The 21,070-nt window shown below is 26.8% G+C and overlaps 1 protein-coding gene across 3 annotated transcripts; it reads left to right on the top strand.

Moving 5' to 3' along the window:
• Positions 1-1,012: 1,012 nt before the first annotated feature.
• On the top strand, positions 1,013-20,649 carry LOC114129526 (uncharacterized). Of its 3 annotated transcripts, none has more exons than XM_050199950.1 (5): positions 1,013-1,394; positions 12,098-12,305; positions 12,386-12,462; positions 12,547-14,172; positions 16,180-16,918. In XM_050199950.1, the coding sequence occupies exons 2-5, from the start codon at positions 12,127-12,129 to the stop codon at positions 16,248-16,250; spliced, it is 1,953 nt and encodes a 650-aa protein (XP_050055907.1). In that variant the 5' UTR covers positions 1,013-1,394; positions 12,098-12,126; the 3' UTR covers positions 16,251-16,918. The 3 variants fall into 3 exon arrangements, with proteins under 3 accessions (XP_050055907.1, XP_050055905.1, XP_050055906.1); XM_050199948.1 differs by lacking the exon at positions 16,180-16,918 and adding an exon at positions 19,104-20,649 and having other exon boundaries at positions 1,014-1,394; positions 12,547-14,184; XM_050199949.1 differs by lacking the exon at positions 16,180-16,918 and adding an exon at positions 19,104-20,649 and having other exon boundaries at positions 1,015-1,394.
• Positions 20,650-21,070: the final 421 nt, after the last annotated feature.

The raw sequence follows: 21,070 nt of genomic DNA on the forward strand, positions 1-21,070 counted from the left end.
TATTCACTTTACCATATTACCTTGATATTTTATTATTATCTTATTATATTAATATTATAATGCTTTAGCAGTTCAATATTGATATTTGTCAGTACCACGGTATATTTATTTATATACTCACACGTGTATTTAATAAGTGAGCGAAACTCTAACACGACACGCTAACGGTGTTAAAATATTAGCGACACTAACGACGGGTCAAAAGGTTCGATATAGGAAATATTATTAGTGTGTACGTATACGAAATACGAATATCAAATTGCAGGCACCATTTTTATGCCCGACGAGTAGTCATTGCGGGCTTAAGTATTAAAGTATCATACATTTTCAATACATAAGAAAAATCTACTGTGTATGTTTATTTTATACATGAAAAAATTTACATATACTTATAAATATTATTAGTCATAATTCATAACGCATACCTTTAATTAACGTAAGCAACGTAACGTTTGTAGCGACAATAAACGTATTATGAACACACAAAATCTGGTGAAACGATGGATTACAATAGTTGTACACAACTAAACATAATATAATACCATACGTCCATACTATAACGTAATTTATATTTTTCATAATATAGATAATGAAAATGACGAAAATAATTCTGGCAATTCCGCCTTATCCCATATGCCCATTGCTCGTTCGAGATAAACATGAGAGGTTAAAAATATCGTTGTGATAGTTATTATATGGGCGGTGATCGCCATGTAGTTGTAGTAATAAGTGTTATATTTATTAATATTTAATAGGTATTATATAAATAATAACTAAAAAACAATAAATCCATAATATTTTTGCCGCCCTTAATTGCCTACTTAAAGTTGCCGCCCGGTGCCCGGTGGTAATGCATCGATTGCACGTGCCATGAGCCGGCCCTGGACCGTGGTAACTGGTAATAGAACACATCAGTCGATCGGTGTAGTATGGCGTCGCGTCGCGTCCCGTCACATTAGGTTGCCCGCACTGTTATTCCATTATCATGCGCAAGCATTTGTGTTTGTAATTTCTCTGTACTCTCGTTGGTTGCCGCCGCTCGCCGTTCATTCTAGCCTATAATATATCTATATTGTGCATGTTACAATTCGTTTTGGCTGCCCGCTAGACGCGAGTGCTTCTATTTCATTATTTGTAGAACTCTAGACGACGCGAATTAAAAAAAAGGTGAATTATTATATTTTCATCTTTCTGTACGTACTGATCGAAGACGATCGCGACATCAAGCATCAAATCTAAGTCGAGCAAAACTACTTCCTTCTACCGAAGCAGACGGCAGCTGATGTGCACACGCTCGATCACCGGCGATAACGCATTCAGCCAGACGCCAAACATCATCTCAACATAAACTTCTGTGTGTGTATCCAAATCCACGAATTCGACATACGTCCTTGGTAAGTACTGTGACAAGGTCGTCGAGTATAATATACCTACCGTTGGGCGTTGACTATCGGCGGGTTTTTTGGTACGTAGGTGGCTCTCCCGTCAACTGTTTTTGTTTTCCTACGACGGATGTTTCTAAATCCCGTCGTTCGCGAACAAATGTAGGTATGTAGCAAGATAGTGGACCCGATCAGTGCTCTTGTGAGATACGATTTTAATATAGACTTCTTAGTCCGTATCACACACCGATCGTTGGTCAAACACATTTATGGAAATTATAGAATATTTTGTTTCAATGTTTGTATAAAAGGTACTTGTGCTTTGTGGCGACTACCTTGATGTTGAACTCATGGCGTGCTACACACGTATTTTTAATAATACAAAACTACCCAAAGCTAATGTCAATGTATTTATCGATAATGTTGTTAACAAAATGATGAGTATGGTTTTTTTAACCATGTGACCTTCCTTTGGTGGTGTTGCATAGCAAATCAAGGAATATTTTCTTTTTGAATGTCCGAGCGAGTGGCAACGTTGGCCCCTAATTATCCCTAATAGAATTAGAAATAGAATTTACTTACAAAATACAAGATTAGAGTGGGACACGGCGTTGCTGTGACCCATAATATGTGGTAGTTGTGATAACACATGTAGTCTTGATAACGCATAAGTACCATATAAAAATATTTTTATATTATTAAACATATTTTGTATACAAAATAGAAACAACTACTTTTAACATTTATTTTTATTTTTTATATTATATTATTGAATAATCATTAAACACAGAGATCCCTTACCTACAGCTTGCCAAATTATTAATATTTTAAAAATAGTTTATTAGTTTTCATTGCTTTTAATTTATCACTAAAAAAAATTGTCTATCTCAGATTTGGCTTGCCATAAAAAAAAGTTGAAGACCTGATTTAACAAATTAAAATTATTTCTACTTGTTACCAATTATTGCAACTACTCAATTTATACCAGCAACTACCCTATTTTAACATACAAATATAATTTCTCCAATAATATGTACAAAATAAAGTAGGTCCTATTATAGTTGAGGTTATAGTACACTTAAGATAAATTATTTTACACAGGTGTAGTAAAAATTATTAATTAAACATTATTTATAGAAAGAATGAATATAATAATATAGAATTAGAAAGTATTACCAAATTATTAACATTGACTTATTTAACTAAACAAAACATAATTTATACACTTGTTTCTATAACTCTTTATGTTAGTATTATCATTAAGAATATATTTTTTTTATATCAATTGACAGGACCAAGATAATTTATGAATTTTTGAACAAAATTTGCGTTAATGTATAGGTATCACTTTATTATTAAATAATCTATCTTGACTCATGGGCTTATCCAAAGGCTTATCATTCTGTTAGAAAAAAAAATTGATGTTATATGTACTAACAGCTATTTTTAATTTGAATAGCAATTCAATCACACACACGTAAAATCGTTAAATCCCTTACCTATATTTAAGTAACCTTAGGGTTAGGCTACCCTAAATAATCCTATGAGATTGTCCTTCCTTTGACCCAGTGGTTCTTAACCGGTGATCCGTGAACTTGGTTAGGTTAAGTGCGAGGTTAAGTGTTACAACAAAATTTTAAAATTGGTGAACAAAAATTGTTAGTTTCATTCTTTTAACATTTTAACTTTTATGCACTTCCAAAACACAAAGATATACCTAAGACATGTATAACAATACATGTGTATAAGTACTATATCTATAGAATCTTTTCAGGTTTTATTTTACGTACCTACCTATTTATTAAAAATATGGGCAAGAGCCCAAAGTTATAATAATACATGAAACAATATTTGGTACATTATACAATAATTTAAATTGACTAGCTTCTTATAACATTGTTTGCAAAAATTAACTATGAGTAGATAATACATAGATACTGATAAAAGTATAACAAGTAAAACAAGTATAATAGGTACATTTGTAACATAATAATGACCTTAAAATCTTTAGTCGTGTTGACACATTAAGTGACTGTCAATCTTTACAAAGCGAGCTTAATTCCATGGTTTTTTGGTTCAATTCTATTGGATTGCAGTTTAATACAGATAAATGTCACAGTATGTCATTCTCTAGAAGTAGGTCTATTATCAAATATACCTATATCATTAATAGCTCAATTATTGAATCGGTAAGTATGAAAAAAGATCTAGGTGTTATGCTCACTCCTAAACTGAGCTTTCACCCTCATATCGAAGCAATGTGTTGTAAATCTCTAAAGACACTTGGTTTTGTGCTACAATTATCTAAAGAGTTTAAATTATCTGCTTCACTCAAGTCTATTTACTGTTCCCTTGTTAGATCCCTTCTTGAGTATGCCTCAGTACTATGGGACCCCTGTACGGCAGTGGATTTTTCTCTTATATAACGTGTCCAGATAAGATTTTTAAGCTCATCAGCGTTTATTCTTAAAATTAATCATCCACCTCACGACTACCAACCAGTTATGCACAAACTCGGTCTTGTATCCTTAGCTGATAGAAGAGTTGAGGCTAACTTACTCTTCTTACATAAATTAATTGATGGATCTACTGATGCTCCTTCCCTATTCGCACAAGTTGGTTTCAAAGTTCCTTCCCGTCTAACTAGATCTTCCACTCCCTTCACTATTACTCCACACAATACGAATTACGGCAGAAACCAACCAATTGATAGGATGATGCGCCTTGGCAATGAGCACCCTCACTTATTTATTAGATATTAATACAAATCGCAAACCTTAACACTAACCTAAAAATTTAAATGTATATGTGTCAGTAAATACTATATCATGTGTTTTGTATTATTAAAACTATTTCTCTATAATCTCTACTTGTAAAGTTGGATAACTGTATCATCCACTTTGGTAGAATTTATATATTTTTGTACAATATATTGGGCTTACTGCCCTTAATAAATAAATATTAATAAAATAATAATAGTAATAATGAACGTGAACTAACTGATCCAAAATGATGAGTTCTCATTCACAATTTTCATTATCCTAACGAGGGGTTGGTTTATGGCATAGTTAGTGATGCATAGTGAATGATAGGAATAATAAAGGAGGACTTATCCCTAGAGAAAAACCCCAAGAAAAACGTTGTGATTTTAAAGATGATGCAAGTCAAGAAGGAGGGGGAGTCAATATCACCATTTAATAGCTTACTAAGAAATTTTTCATTTGCTTCAACCCATCTGTCAGCCTAGAGAGGGAAGGTCAAGGGACAGGAGTACTGAACTGTAGTCGTGAGGTACGTGTTCAATATTTAGTAGAAAACCAGCAAAACTTAAGAACTTTGGCTGTACACATTCTATTTGTTTAGATAAACTTAAATTATAAGGATCCCATATTATTGCATCATGCATACTCTAGCAACGATCTTATAAGGGCACAGTAGAGAGCCTTAATAGAGGCTAGGTATTACTTTGAATTCTATACAGGTTCTCTTCAAAGTTCAAATTCTGTTTCTAAAATGATACCTAGGTCTTTAACACAGTTACCAGCACGGGTAATATTAGTTCCACTAATATTGAAGGTGTAATGTATAAGAGAGAAAGACCTAAAGAATGATATTGACAGACATTTCAAGAGATTCAATGTTAACCCTAGCTAGGTCGACCCTAGGCTGTCAGCCCAGAACTACCACTTGTCGGTTTATTTTATTAACATGTATGCACAATGGACATGCTTTATGCTATAATATATATTATGTATTGTTTAATATACTAAAAAATGTATTTAATTATTGTTTCATTTTACGACTGTGTTCCTCAAAAACCATGGGTTTAAAATGTAAATTGTTCCGTCATTCGTAAAAGGTTAAGAACTACTGCTATAAGCTAAACAAATTATATTATTTTACTGCACCCTTAAGAGGCTAAGAACATTTTTAGAGGTACCATGCCACATTAAAATATAGATTGGTATAAAGATTTATAAACTATCCTCACAGTATTAATAGGGGTATTAATTAAAATAATATAATGTTTTAATATACCTATTAAAATAAATATAAACAATGTATTTAACTATTAGGTAGACAATTTATATGAATATTTCATTTAAGGCTACAATCAAGTAAAAGTTCTAAATATTTAATCCTTTTGATTATATAAGTTTTTAGTCAATTGCAGTTTGATGCAATTGAATACTTATGCAAAGTAATTTCTTCAAATGGTGGTAAAATATTATTTATTAAAAAAACCATAAACATTGCTTTATTTAGATTTTAAGATATTTTTTTTAATATTTAACTACTTTATTACTTTATTATAATTTAATTCAGTTTTTTGTCTTAAACTATCTCAATTTGTACCAGAAAAATATATACCTAGGTATATGTATCATCTGCATATACAACTATTTTTTCATTAACATTCATATCACACAGACTATTTATATACATAATAAATGGGATATTAAACAAAATAGGACTTAAGACTCTTCCTTAAGGTATCATATAGAATTTCATTTTCCTGTCCTAAAACACCTTTTACATTAGTAAATAATTTGTTTCTTCTGATTAAGGCCCGTGTGACACTTGCGGAATATCCGCAGCGGAATTTTAGCAATATCGAAATTCATATATTTAAATACTACTGGATACATTACAGCAGAATTGGCGCACAGAAAAAATAAAATCGCTATATGTCGCAATTATTCCACCGCGGATATATTCCACTAGTGTGATACTGGCCTAAGATAACTTTTGAACTAGCTTAAACTTATTCCACTCATACCATAACTATTGAAGACTTTAAACAACAAATAATGATGTTTTCTCTAAATATAAAAATATACATAATATGTAATGCCTTTTTTTTTTTGATCGAGTGGTTTTGATAAAACTTCAGTATCTGTATATTATAAAGAATCTTCAGTACTTATTTTAAGTCTAAAACCATATTGTTTTTTTTTGATAAGATACTATTATTTTCTAAATAATCTAGGTACAAGATAATTTATCAATTGTGCTTTAATAATTTTCTCAAAAATTTATAGAATAACCGAGGAAATTACTTAATATAGGGATTGGTTGTTAATAGATTATAATATTTTCTTCATCACCACCTTTATGCAGAATATAATCTGAAAAACCCTGAAAAACCCTGAAAAACACTAAGTTGTAAACAGGCACGTACACAAAAAAAAAATTCGGTGGGGGGGGGTTCATAAAAAAATATACAATTATCATTATTTATTGATGAATGATGATAAATAAACCCCCTCTTGTATACTTACCTGGTTGTAAAATACCCAAATGTGTAATCACAGACCATCAATTTATCATTACTTTTTTATTATTAATACTATAAAACTGTAGAACCATACACCTTATTCTAATAGATGGAACATTGTGTAGTTCACTATGGTGACAACAGCCAGTGTTTCACAAAGCACAGGTAACATGTGGACTAACAATGCTCGATAAATTCCATGTTAATAATATTGTATGCATAGACATTATACTAAATATAGTATTATAGTACAAGAAATAAGGTCTATGCAGTTATAGGTAAACTATAATTTTATTTCTTTAGATCAGTATCACTGACACATTAATTCTCTCGGAAATACCACTCTATGATTAATTGAATGCCCGATTGAATGTTTGTTGTAACTTAGTAGGTACTTATTTATGTTTTTAACATATTTTCTATAAGTTAATATTTTATAATCAATCTACATATTTTAAATTTTCCACAACCATTTTGGTTATTTGCCTTTAAATTATATAGTATCCCATGCTTTTTTTACTAGTTAATTAACCAAATTCCAACAAAGCCAATAGTGATTTAAAATAAAAATAAAATAATTTATGGCAGTAATCGAAAAACAAAAACTAAAATATTTAATTTAAAATCAAGATTTTAAATAAACATTCTGATCAATGCATAAAATATTTGTACCTAATTTGGATCCTCATTTGGATCACAAGCAAAATACTCATTATGCAAGTTAATATTTATAATGTATACATATGGCGCTATTCATAGTATTTAGATTTTTGTAGTACTTGTTTGAACCCGTGACTTCTTTGAAAATTAAATGTGTCTTATAATTAGGTACTTAAGAAGATATTATATTTGCATGTGCCTTTCTTTTATCATAGATTAAATATATTATAGATAGGCCATGCTAATGCTATCATTTATCACTCATTATTAGATTCTGAACGTAATGATGAATGTATTGATTTTACCAGAGATTTTACAAGGATGTATGTTTTTTTTTTTTTTTGTGTCTGTGTACAGCATAACTAGTCGAAATAATGCTTCAATTTTAAATATTTAAAATCGTTTAAGGATAAATCGTTATCGTTACGCTATTTCGTTAAAATTTAAAATTCAAACGCACTTAAAATTTTTCCTATAATGATGCTTCGAGTTTTCTCTATAGATACTTGAAGGTAAACTTATGGAAAACTTAGTGTTGTATTTTTAATCCTTTGTTATAAACACAAAAAATTTTATGATTTTTCAACTTCAAATAATTTGCAAATATTCATGCTTTTGAAGAATTTTTGTAAATATTTGAACTACAAATGCTAATAAAAAAAAATTGTGCCTATGTATTCTTATAATTTTTTAATCACTATAAAAATAACATATGAGGAACTTTGTATTAAATTTTCAAGTATTTTGATAGGGCCAAAAAAATTTTATCGACACTTCAAAAATATTTTTTCAGAAAAATTGAAAATTTAACTATATACAGATACCACTGACATTAACATTTGGTGAAAATTTCAAGTATTTTCAGCGATTAGTTTTTGAATTAGGTACAACCATAAAAAAAAATCGATTTGGTCGAAAACTGGATTTGCGTAAAAATTCCCGTTTTTCCGTCATTTTTTTTTTTGTTTTTCTCGATTTTTTTGAAAACTGTTGGAAAATGTTAACTTTTTACCTGTATAATGCACCAAGGATATTCACTTTTACATCGGAAACCACCCCCATAGTTTGAAATTGGAGCATTATTTCGACTAGTTATGCTGTACACAGACACAAAAACAAAAAAAAAAAAAAAACATACCATTGTAAAATCAATACATTCTTCACTTCGTTCAGAATCTAAAATGACGGAAAAACGGGAATTTTTACGCAAAACCAGTTTTTGACCGAATCGATTTTTTTTATATGGTTGTAATTCAAAAACTAATCACTGTAAATACTTGAAATTTTCACTAAATGTTTATGTTAGTGTTATCTATGTACAGTTAAATTTTCAAAAATTTTTGACTTTTTTTGAGTTATTTATAGACCATTGAAATTTTCGATTTTTATGCGAATTTTTTTTTTAAAGTGTCGGTAAAAAAATTTTGGATGACCAAAAAAACTTTAAAATTTATTACAATGTTCCTTATGAGCTGTTCTTATTGTAGCTAAAAAAAATATAAATCGTTAGTCACAAATTTTTTTTATAAGCGTTTATAGTTCAAATTTTTATGAAATCGCGTAGGTAACGATAACGATTTATCCTCAAACGATTTTAAATATTTGTTATTATTCTAAAAGTATAAGTCGTAGATACTTGAAAATATTACCAGTTATTTAGATTAGCATTTTCCTTACATGATTTAATTTTCAAAATATTTTGAGTTTTTTTGAGCTATTTATAGACAACTGAAATTTTCAATATTTCTGAAAATTTTTTTGGCCCTATCAAAATACTTGAAAATTTTATACAAAGTTCCTCATATGTTATTCTTATAGTGATTAAAAAATTATAAGAATACATAGGCACAATTTTTTTTTATTAGCATTTGAAGTTCAAATTTTGACGAAAATTCATCAAAATTATGAATATTTGCAAATTATTTTGTAGGTATAATTCATAAAAATGTTTGTATAGGTAGCTAAGAGTTGAAAATTTAATACAACATTTTTCATAAGTTTAGTTTACAATAATTATAAAAGAACTTAAATTTTGGTGTATTCAGGCCATTAAAACATAAACCACCTTTTTCACCAACCACTGGAAATTATATCCTAGGCTGACAAATCATCTTCGTTCAGAATCATTTTTCGTATACAATGATACCTATCATTGCATTCAAATTTAACCTTCCCTAGTCTGAGGTCAACCCCACCCCCTAATGTACAGCAGAACGGTACCCACTTGCCCACTTTTTTTTAATTTTGATTATGACAGGAGGTAAAAATAAGTATCTGCTTGTCTCCTATCATCATATACAATTACTGAGCAGTATTAGTCTTCTTGTTTGTTGATTTTTTTATTTTTTTTTAATGAGAGCCCTAGGTTGGTTTTAGAATTAAGGATGTTGTACCTTAACTATTAATTGAAGAGATTCTTCATGAAATCTTTAATGTGGAGATAACTTACACTGATTAGTCTATATTTATTTTAATACTCTATTATGTGGTCAAAATATTACCTGTACTCTGTTAAAGTTAAGAAACATAGTTAGCAGCTACCAGTTTTCATCAGATGGTAGCTACACAACACCTGTTTGTCAATCCCTACAGAGTCAACCATCTATAAGCCTACTATGTATAGCAGTGGTTCACAACCTTTTTTGATTCATGTCACCTTTAGCTACTAGAATCAAACACTGCGTTACCCTAATATCAAAATAATAAACAATTTTAGCTGTATATTTTAAAATAATTCTTTTATTAAAAAAAAAATAATACAGTAGGTATACAGAAAAAAAAACATTCAAAACGTTGGCTCTTTTAATAGTTTAAACTTAAAATTGACAAATAAAATAAAATAAGAGCAAAAATAATACCTAATGGTTTATATAAATTTAATGGGAAATTTGACATTTGTGGTTTTTACAAAGTGGCGGTATTATATACAGTATGTCCCATAAGTCTTGTATCGCCCTTAATATCTCCATGGGAAATCATTATATTTAAACGCATTTTTTTTACGATCTTAGTATGGAAATTTTGATCGAATAGGTAGCATAGAATTTAATTTTTTTTATGGATTTAAGAGTTCTTAATTTTTAAGATAGCCATTTTGTTGAACATAATTTTTAAAACAGTTCAAAAGAAAAAAAATTAAAATTGAATAAAAATTAATCAATTTGGGGAAAGTATGTTTTTGATTACCTAATTATAATAATAGTTGTTACCTAGCAAAACACAATTTACTCAATTTAATCAATTTAGATTGGAACCCTGATTTTTTATGGCAATTTGTTAATATCTAATTGTTGTGGAGCTTTTAGGAAAAATTAAAATTAAAATTCAGATAATATTTTTAAACTTGATTGTTAATAGAAAAAAAAAACAAGATTTTATTACATAAAAACGAAAATGATTCATTAGATTTTTTTTTTATAAATGTTCAAAGTGACCTGCATTATTATTTATTTGTAACACAGAGTAGAAGTTTTTGGACCCAATTGTTTTAACATTTTCTAATGACTCAGGTAAGGTATTTTGTATATTTGGTTCAATTTTATGATGGAGATCAGCCAATAAACACAACGGATTATAAATCGGATTAATTAGGTATAACTGTTAGGTCCAATTTCGCTGTTCAGCAAACGATAACACACGGCTATTTTTATTTCTATTCAAATCAAAACTTTGATTAGGTTTATAAAAGTATTGTCATGCCGAAATAGATATTTTATTATTGAAATGTGAAATAATTGAATTTTTTATTACATTTATTCAAAAACATGACTTGCTTTAACTTGGTCAATTTTTATTTAATTTTAATATATTTATATAATAAAATTAAATATATATAATTAAATTTATATATATACTTTTTTTTTTGAACTGCTTTAAAAAATATTTTTAACAAAATGGCTATTTAAAAATTGAAAATTCTTAAATGCATAAAAATTTTTTTTTTAAAGTTGAATTTTATGCCATTCAATCAGAATTTCCACACTTAGTATTGTAAAAAAACCCGCGTTTAAGTATATTGATTTCCCATGGAGACATTAAGGGTGATACAGGACTTTTGGGACATACTGTATACCTATTTATTATTTTAAAAAAAAATTTCCATTTCCTGTTGATATTTCTTGTTACCTCTAAGTTGGGTTCATACTACCCTTGGGTGACAAAGGGGGTGACATGTCACCCCAGTTGAGAACCACTGATGTATGGTTAAGCCATGTCCCTGTGCAATAATCAGCTGTCGAATTGGTATATTTCTTAATTTGAATAGAGTACATGCCTTCAAGCACTTTTCTAATGTAAAATAATATAAACTAATGTAATTTTATTGTAAAAATTATTGGAGGCAAGTTTATAAGTTAGTAGGTATTGAATGATAATTAAACAGAAGAACATTGCTTTATTTTTACCCCCCATTTTCTCGTTGATTATAATTATGAAATTCATCATTAAAACCCCCTTAAAAACTTAAAAATAACTTGCAACACAATTTTTTATTCTTTATTATGTAAAGGATTATTTTTGTTTTGATTTTTCCAAATTAATTATGATAGGTACTAACAATAATTTTACTTTCTGTCATTTAGATTATATTATTTTGATTTATGTGATTATTTCAGATGTTTCTGTGGTGGTATTAAGTTAATTTGTGTTAAAAGATTTTTTATAGATACCTATGCTTAAATATGTTTAAGCAAATTTATCTATTATTATTATACCATTTTGTATATCTTTGTGGCTTGTGCAAATTAAACACTTAATATTATCTTATTCTTTTTTATAGGTGCCTGATTAAATATCAACGCTGCAAAAATGAGTCAAGTATCTACGACGTCATACCCATATGGTACGTTAGTTTGGGTAAAAGTGGTCAATCGTTATTGGTGGCCTGGCATAGTTGTAGATCCCCAAACGATTCCATCAGATTTGTTAGAATATGTTAATAATGTAAACCCCATTGCGGTGGTCCATTATGAATATGAAAATAAATAGTAAGTTAATATCGAGGTTAATATTTAACTATAAATTTTATATTTTTATGACATTTATTGATTTTTATTTATATTTATAGTGAAGTTGTTGAAAAACAAAATAATATATGTCTATACTCAGGCCCTCATAAAAATGATTATATTGCAAAAGGGCTTAGTAAGTATTAATTTTTATTTATAATGTTATGTACCTGCTTATAACAATATTTATTTTCTTACATTATTCCCTTGTATTTTACAGCCTTATATAAAAATCAGAAGAAAGGTATACCAACAGTAGGTAAATATGATATGGAAGCCTTTAAGGAAGACATTTTATCAATGGAAAAGCGTATTGGAGGTGATGTTAATATTTTTGAAACTATAAGAAAAAATCAAGAAGAAATTAAGTTACTCATCAACTCTAATTTTACCCCATCTAAAATAAAAGGTCATAAGAAAGAGAAAGTTGTGAAAGAAGCAGTTAAAGTTGTTCCAAAATCTCGAGGAAAATCTTTACCCACACCTAAATCTCAACCCAATATTAAAACTAAAGAATCACCATCTATATCACAACCAAAACAAAATCGTACCAGCAAACAAAAATCTTCACCTCCATCAAAAGTTGTAAAACTCCATACACCCATTAGAACAGCAGTAACAAATGGTTATACTTGTCATGTACACGTTAACTGTACTTTTAAAACTAATAGTTATGATATCCTAAAACGGCACATGGCAACGTGTAAAAATGATCTTAAAGAGGTAACAGTCGAAAAATTACCTAACGCCAAAAAACGAAAAAATATAAAGAACAAATCGTCAGAAGCTAAAAAAATTAAATTACAAGAGGAGTTATTGAAAGATTGGGATAATGATGGCGAAGATGACGATGTGGAATTCGATAAAAGTAATGTACAAAGTACAAGTGAAGTTGCACCAACCATTGCTAAAGTTACACCAACAACAAGCGAAGTTTTATCGATTAATAGTGAATTTATACCTACTACAACAAGTGAAGACTTACCTAACACAACAAGTGAAGTTTTGCCTTCCACAACGAGTGATGAAGTCTTACCTACCATTTCAAATGAAATTCAAGAAACTAACACAACTTTTGATTTCAACAAAAATGATGATAATACCACTGTCGTAGAACCAAGACAAAATGAATCTGATTGTAATTCAACTGTGAATGTTATAAATGATAAATTTGAACTGCAGGTATCTTCAGATATAAAAAGTATTGAAACAGCACGAAATGAATCACTTCTAGTTGAGAAAATTGAAGATCCTTCCATTGAACCTCGTGAAATCCATTCAAATGAATTTACAAATGAAATTGATGATCAAACAAAAACTACTGATTTATTATTAGAAAAAACGGTAAATACTTTAGATCAAATAAACAATTTTGAAAGTTCATTAAGTGACATTTCAAATACTCTAAATAAATCTGATTCAAATATATTGACTAAAGATAACAACATTGGTGGTGTACATGAGTTAAGTGGATTTGACTCTCTAAAAAAACCTACTAGCCCAAGTAAAGAAGTTCATACAAAGATTGATAACAGCATAGATATTGTTGAAAAGGTTGAAATTATGTCTATTCAGGTAAAAAATCCTGAAGTTGTTGAAGAGAAAACTAATGATACAGAGATAGTTCCAAATGATGTAGAAGTTAATCATCCAAATGATACAAAAATAGATACAGATGTGCCCATTGAGAATTCTTGTTCTGTAGATAATATTTCAAATAGAATGGACTCTGAAGATGAAATCACTGCTGAAAAGGATGGGGTAAAGTACTATTTAAAAGGTATAGAACCTGGTTGGATAAAAGAGAATAATTGGCAATCACATGCAGTTAGTGGACTTAAGGAAGGTAATGATTTTGGTAATAACTAAAATTATCTATAAATTTATGCTTTTATATATATTTTACATTTATTGACAAAATGACAAATATTTGAAAAATTATACTAATAGTCACTCTTTTTTAAATTAATATGATTATCAATAACTATACCTCGTTTCAAAAGAGAATATACCAGATTAACGTAACAAAACCGGTTTTGCCCGTGGCCGCTCGGTATGTTCTCTTTTGAAACGGGGCATATAGTATTATTGTAAGTATAAATCTTCCTTTACTCAATTTTGATAAATATAGATAATATAAACATTTAATATTTTAAATATTACACAATGACTAAAATAAATATTTAAGTGATTGAAAACTTCTTACCCATACATATTATTTAAATATATAGTTAATAAACTATTTATTAATAATTATTGTTAAAATCAAGTTATATAGTTTGGTGAAGTTACTATAAATAATAATTCTATAAATATATTATTAATAGTAAATTGTTTTGATAAGTTCAATAGCTTTTTTTGAAAAACAAATTTAATTTATAAACATTTTATTACCTATTGGTTAGGTAGCATGATTTAAATAAACTGATAGAACCATCTATTTATTTATCATTGATTTAGTTATAAATAATTTATAGTGACTATACAACTCATAAAAAATCAAATGTGACACATATTACTTAATGTTTTTATTAGCTTTATTTAATTTGAATTTAGTGATGTAATGAATGTAAGTCACCTGAGATATTCAGAATTTAAATATTGTGCACAAATTATCATACATTCTAATATATAAAACATTAATATTTCAAAATAATATATTCTTTTTGTTAACATTAAATGCAATTTTAATAACTGTTAATACTGTAAATAATAAATAAGTTAAATATAAAATAATAACTATAAATTAAATCTTATATTATTAAAATTATAAGTAATTTGTTAGAAAACTAAAAATTGTTTCATGCATGGTATTGAATATGAATCAAAATGTTAACAAAACATAGACAATTCATGATTAAAATTTATCTAAAAAAAAATCTATTTTATTATTTATTGGCAATTTATAAGACGTATAGAATGACATATTTGATATAACTTTAAAATAGATTGTCTTTGAGTATTTTTTAAAATAATTTCAACGTTCTTTATTCAATTTTTTAAATTTTTTAATCAAACATTTTTATTGTTTTAATTTATATAATGTTTAGTTGGTGATTCTAAGTTTTTTGCTCGGTTATTTTATTTTTGTATGTCACTGTTCTATTTTCTACTTTCTGTAGGTAGTCTACCCACTGTTTCTTAACCTTATCAGTGTTTAATGTATATTAAATATTTATACATATATGAGTAATATATAATTATTGTATTTAAATACATTCTAGAACATTGTTAAGTTATAATAAATCAGTATGTATAATTCCTATTTTTATTTTTCAATATGCTTTCTTACCTCATAAAATCATTCTGAAAACTTGACAAGAAGTATTCATCTTTAAACTAATCAATTCATAGATTTATTAAATAGTAATATTTGATTGTTTTCACATTCCATAGGTGTTGACATTATTATTTTAATATCACTTAACTTTTTATCAATGATCACTTAAATCCTGAAAATAATTTTAAATAGTAATTGTATGAACATAATGATTCTATGTGCATAGTTAATATTATAAAAAAATAATACATACATAATTCTATAAATCGATTTTTTTTTGTTTCATGTATACTCTTTTTCCACTTAAAATATTGGGAATTGGATTTATTTCATTATGTTTTGTATAATTTATTTGCCAATTATTATTGTTTTTCCTAATACATACATTAAAATAGTTCAGATTTGTATTAAAAAATTATTGGTAGTTTCATATTTTCTAATAACTTTCCTAATATTTTTAATAATATCTTCAAACAAAACAATTTCTTTTTTTTATTTCAATTTTTACTTATATTATACATATTTTATTATTTCAATTTTTATTATTAAACAAATTTTTTTTATAACACATAGCTAATTCATATTCTGCTGAACTCAAGCTGCCTACTAGCCACGAGTATACACTGCCTGAGTTTTTGAAGTGAGCTCCTCAAACAATACAGGACATGTGTTCAGGTGGTGGTTTGGTTAGCAGAATGCCGTCAAGTAAAACAAAAACAAATACTGGGGGAATCCAGAGATTGTTCACTGCCAGATTTGTCAAGTTTTTCATGTACATTAGATTTAAAATTTAAACTCTGTGTGAACCATTTTAAAATCTTAATTAGACCTAAAGAAGGGGAATATATTAATGTATAAGTTGCACATGATCAGAAAAATAAGCTGCATGTTACTTTCTTCTTTTTATTTCACTGCCAAACACTATTATGTTATATTAATATAATGTTGGTACTTGTTTTTATGCTGCATAACAAATATTGTGTTATGTGAGCTATTTCTAAAATATTACCGGTTAATTTACTAATATTATAAATCATTAAAATAAAGCTATTTTTGTATACACATTTTTCCTTCCTCACATTTAAACTAACCCATTTGGCTCACTATAATATTATATTTACACAAAAAAACAATAATATGACTTGATTGATAGTTAATTTAAATTTATGTAATGGTTTAAAAAAATATCCTAACAGTTTTTGGTAAATTTTTAACTGATAACTAGTTGCATACATCACTGGAATTATTCTATACATGGCATACAAGACAAGTACCTTAGGATTATTTTTTATAGTAAATATTTTTATTGTACTGTTGACTATTAATTTATTTATCTATCATTTTTTCATCAGAAGAACAAAATTAACTTCATTGTTGAACAATAATTTGTTATCATCTTACAACTTCATTTTAATAACTTTAATATACATAATATTATATTTAGCATAATTATGAAAGTAATAGTATATTTTTATAATCAAAATAATAATTGTATAGTGACGACAATTAAAATTATTAATCCAATGTAATGTATATTTAATACATCTAATTATTAGATTATTATTTTAGTCACAAATATTGTTTGTTATTAATGAATTTATATTAAGTTTTATTATTGATACAATATTATGAATAGGTACTCACAGCAATTTTTAAATGTTGTATATTAAGCACAGCAAAATATGAATTGGTATAATATACTAAACAATTGTAACATTATTCAATTATTGTAAGGTCTATTTCTAAAATAATCTATTAGAGAACCAAAGTAAAATGTTACCATTTAATGTCAATTAGAAATATTAAAAATGTAGAAAGTATTAACGATTAGTTTAATTTTAATACTTTAATCAATCCACAAATTATGGATGGTATTTATCGTAATGTTAACGAACAAAATTATATGAAATATTATGTTTATTGGATACTATTAGTTGATGTGTAATTTTATACCGTGAAATCCATTTAATAAGAATACTCGGAGGGGTTGAAAATTTAAAAATAAACAATATTTTATTCTATGCCAATGTGTATATGAAGAATGTTGTTGAATTATTATTTTAAATTGTGTACACTTTATATATTTTATTATTGAAGCTACGTTATTAGTCAATTTCTAAATTTCTTTTTGAAATTATTTTAATACATTTATAATATTTAAATCTTAAGAAATGACATTTATATTATATTATCCATATAAAATGAGATATATTATTTTAAGTTATATCCAAAAAATAGTTTAAAAATATTGATCATAATAAATCATTGTAAATATTTTATGCTCTATATAAGTTAAGAAACTATATTTTCTTAAGACTAATTATGTTGTTTTGAAAATAAACTTAAAATTTAAAAAAATACAAATACTTTAAAACTGTTTTATACACCTATTTATTAAGTGCTAAACTTATTATGAAATAATATTTATTTTATAATTACAGCTTGTTTAATTATTTTCATTTGTTTTCGTGTACAAAGACAATGATTAAATTGATGATTTTTTAAGTTTTTAACACTGTTCAATTATACTATTGTTTTTTAAACATAATATTTTTAATAATTAAAAAAAATATATATTTGTTTAATACCTACGCTTTATAATAATATAAGGTTAATATAAGATAATTTTTTTTTTTTTTAAGATAGTATAAATTATAATATATAATTGAAAAACAATTTGCAATATATATATCTATTTTCATTAATTACTACCAATAATTTTATAATCGACTGGGGTCTATACATAATATTTAATGTATTATTAGGTATATTAAAAATAATAATAATTAAAAATAAATAATTAAATAATTGCAATACTTTATATATATAGGTATATATGAATAAACCCAACACTACTCGCCATATTCTCTCTCCCTACCTATTTTGGTGATTTTTGTCATGTCATCAAACTTTTCACACCGCATTCGACTTCCTTCATCCGCCATGCCAGTTACTAAACCATGTTATTATTATTATTTTTGTGGTATATACCTATGTTCATTGTTCAATCTATTAATTCCAAAAATTCGTATTAAATCTAAAGTGTTGGGATAGCAGTCCGAGAAATGATTGCATCGACATCATATCTTCCAACTATAATACACAGAATTAGAACCATATTTTTTATATCATGTTAGACGAAATAATTGAATCTTCGATGTATAATTATTTACGAAATAATTAATCATAATTCACGACATAATGATAATGTATTTTGAAGAGCAAATAAGATAAGGCGGTATTTGAAATGTTGATTTTTGTATACTAATATTAAAATATTAAATATTAAAGGTAAAGGTGGCTAGTGGAATTAGACCAAACAAATTAATTGGAATGGTTTAAAAGCTTGTGTCTATTTATGCGTATTTATATATTATCGAGTAGGTATATTATAAATTATAATATACTTGCTTCATTGTAATTGAGTGCTTTTCGCTATTTGATACTTATTTAGTTTAATTTTTTTTTCATTTTATTTCGTTTTTGTTTTTCCACAGTCAGACTATGGAACCTCATCCCCAAATCACCGAATTATAGACCCATTCTGAGAATTCCTGAATCACCCGCCAACAAACCCGAACCATTCAATCCGGTACTCAACTCAGGAGTAAAAAATGATCCAAAGGCGCCCATCTTGGTCGATTTCCAAAGAATTTTGGTGCCTATCGCATCTTTGATTCCTGTTACAGAAGAATTGAGAAATGAACCTAGAGTACAAGCTTTTCAAGCAATCGTAGATAATGGAGGTGGGTTAGAATACATGTTAAAACGTACAAATGATATAATCAAATTACCCAATAATTTTCCTGCGATATGAAAATCTATCGATGTTAAAACAAACTTAAAACTGTTACACCAGCACTACTCAAAAAGTACAAATTTAGTTAGTACCTCTGTTAAATATATATAATCATTTATAACAGCCCATTTGATCTTTACTTTTATTTGCCTCATTGTGTATTTAATATAATGATATTATATTATGTATATTACGACAAATATTGTTTACCTCAAGTGGGATAGTGACTAATGTACGTTCTTGATATAATAGATATAATCTTCCTTTTTTATGATATTTTAGATAATAACTTTCGATTTTATATTTTTCAATTATAATATTATCGCGCAATCGTCAAATTTTTTGAAAGTTATTTTTCGGCAATTTCACAAATATTTTTCGTTTTAAAAATCTATGCAAAAATCATTGTTTTTTTTTTTTATTATTATCTTGACCATATACACAGTTTTCAACTTTAATCATTTTGTATTTGATGAATTTTTTTATGTTAACCACATACTAAAATATACATATATATATATATATTTCTTAGTCCGTGATGTTAACTTAAATTAATTGTTTTTTTTTCATACGATTTCCATAATTTATTAGATAAATGTACAATCTCTGTATTATACTATAATATTTTATTTACTTTCATGTTCCAACGTCCCTGGAAAGTTGTATTAATTGTACACTTCGGTAACTCCTTCGTTCAAAACATACAAATAATTATAAATACTTGTTATAGTTTAATTTTACGACTCATTATAAATTGACTTTACTCTGCTTATATAATGCTAGTACAATAAAATAAATAAAATATGTAGGTATGTATAATAAGTACAAAGCTAAAATCTTAAGTAAATTTAGTTTGAAAATTTTTGTATTTTTATTTATTTATTTTTAGTATTAACTATAACTGTACTAATTAAATAATCTGTTTTATAAATTTTTAAGCAATTCTTTAAAATGTTATTATTCTATATGAGTATTGACAATACTCATAAGGTAGTGCATATCATTTATTATAATTTAATATATAGTTGCGTGTCACCGTATTTGTAACTTTTTAGTGCTGGTTCGGTGAAAGCTTGATTTTTTTTCCATTGTTTTTTTCCTTCAATATTAAAATTTATTCTCAAAATACATAAGCTATATTTTTATCTATGTATATAAACTATAATTCGAAGTAAGCTAATATGTTTATGTAATTTAAACTGTAGACTTATAATTTTCTATTAAATATAAATTAGTTATAGATACGTTTTTTGCCTGTATGATTTTATAAGCGAGAATATAAGTTTACCGTTTGAAAATGTGAAATGCCACTGCTATTCATAATATACTACACAAATATTTTATAGTTATAAAATAATCATAGTATTATACTTAATACTAGGTAGCTGACTCGACTAACTTAGTGTCGTCTAACATTCAATGAATGTAGTGAAAACTTGATTTATATTTTTAATTAACATTATATAATGAATTCAAAAATGTTTTTGTTATTATAGGTAATATACATCTATATATATTATGTATATAATATATATATTATATATATATGCATTTCTTCGGTTACAGTGTTTCTGTTTTTTAAATAACTAATTATTATTATTTTAATTATTAAAAACCAATAGCAACCATTTACAAACAAAAACTTAAATGTAAAAATCCTTGTTA

The sequence above is a fragment of the Aphis gossypii genome, chromosome 2 (assembly GCF_020184175.1).
Source record: "Aphis gossypii isolate Hap1 chromosome 2, ASM2018417v2, whole genome shotgun sequence".
NCBI classification, from domain to species: domain Eukaryota; kingdom Metazoa; phylum Arthropoda; class Insecta; order Hemiptera; family Aphididae; genus Aphis; species Aphis gossypii.

Bases quoted from the DNA above. Each gene is read 5' to 3' on its own strand.
- LOC114129526 (XM_050199948.1), top strand. From the start codon at position 12,127: ATGAGTCAAGTATCTACGACGTCATACCCATATGGTACGTTAGTTTGG. The intron at 12,463-12,546 runs GTAAGTATTAAT...TGTATTTTACAG, and splicing joins TTATATTGCAAAAGGGCTTA to CCTTATATAAAAATCAGAAG. The intron at 14,185-19,103 runs GTAATAACTAAA...GTTTTTCCACAG, and splicing joins TAAGGAAGGTAATGATTTTG to TCAGACTATGGAACCTCATC.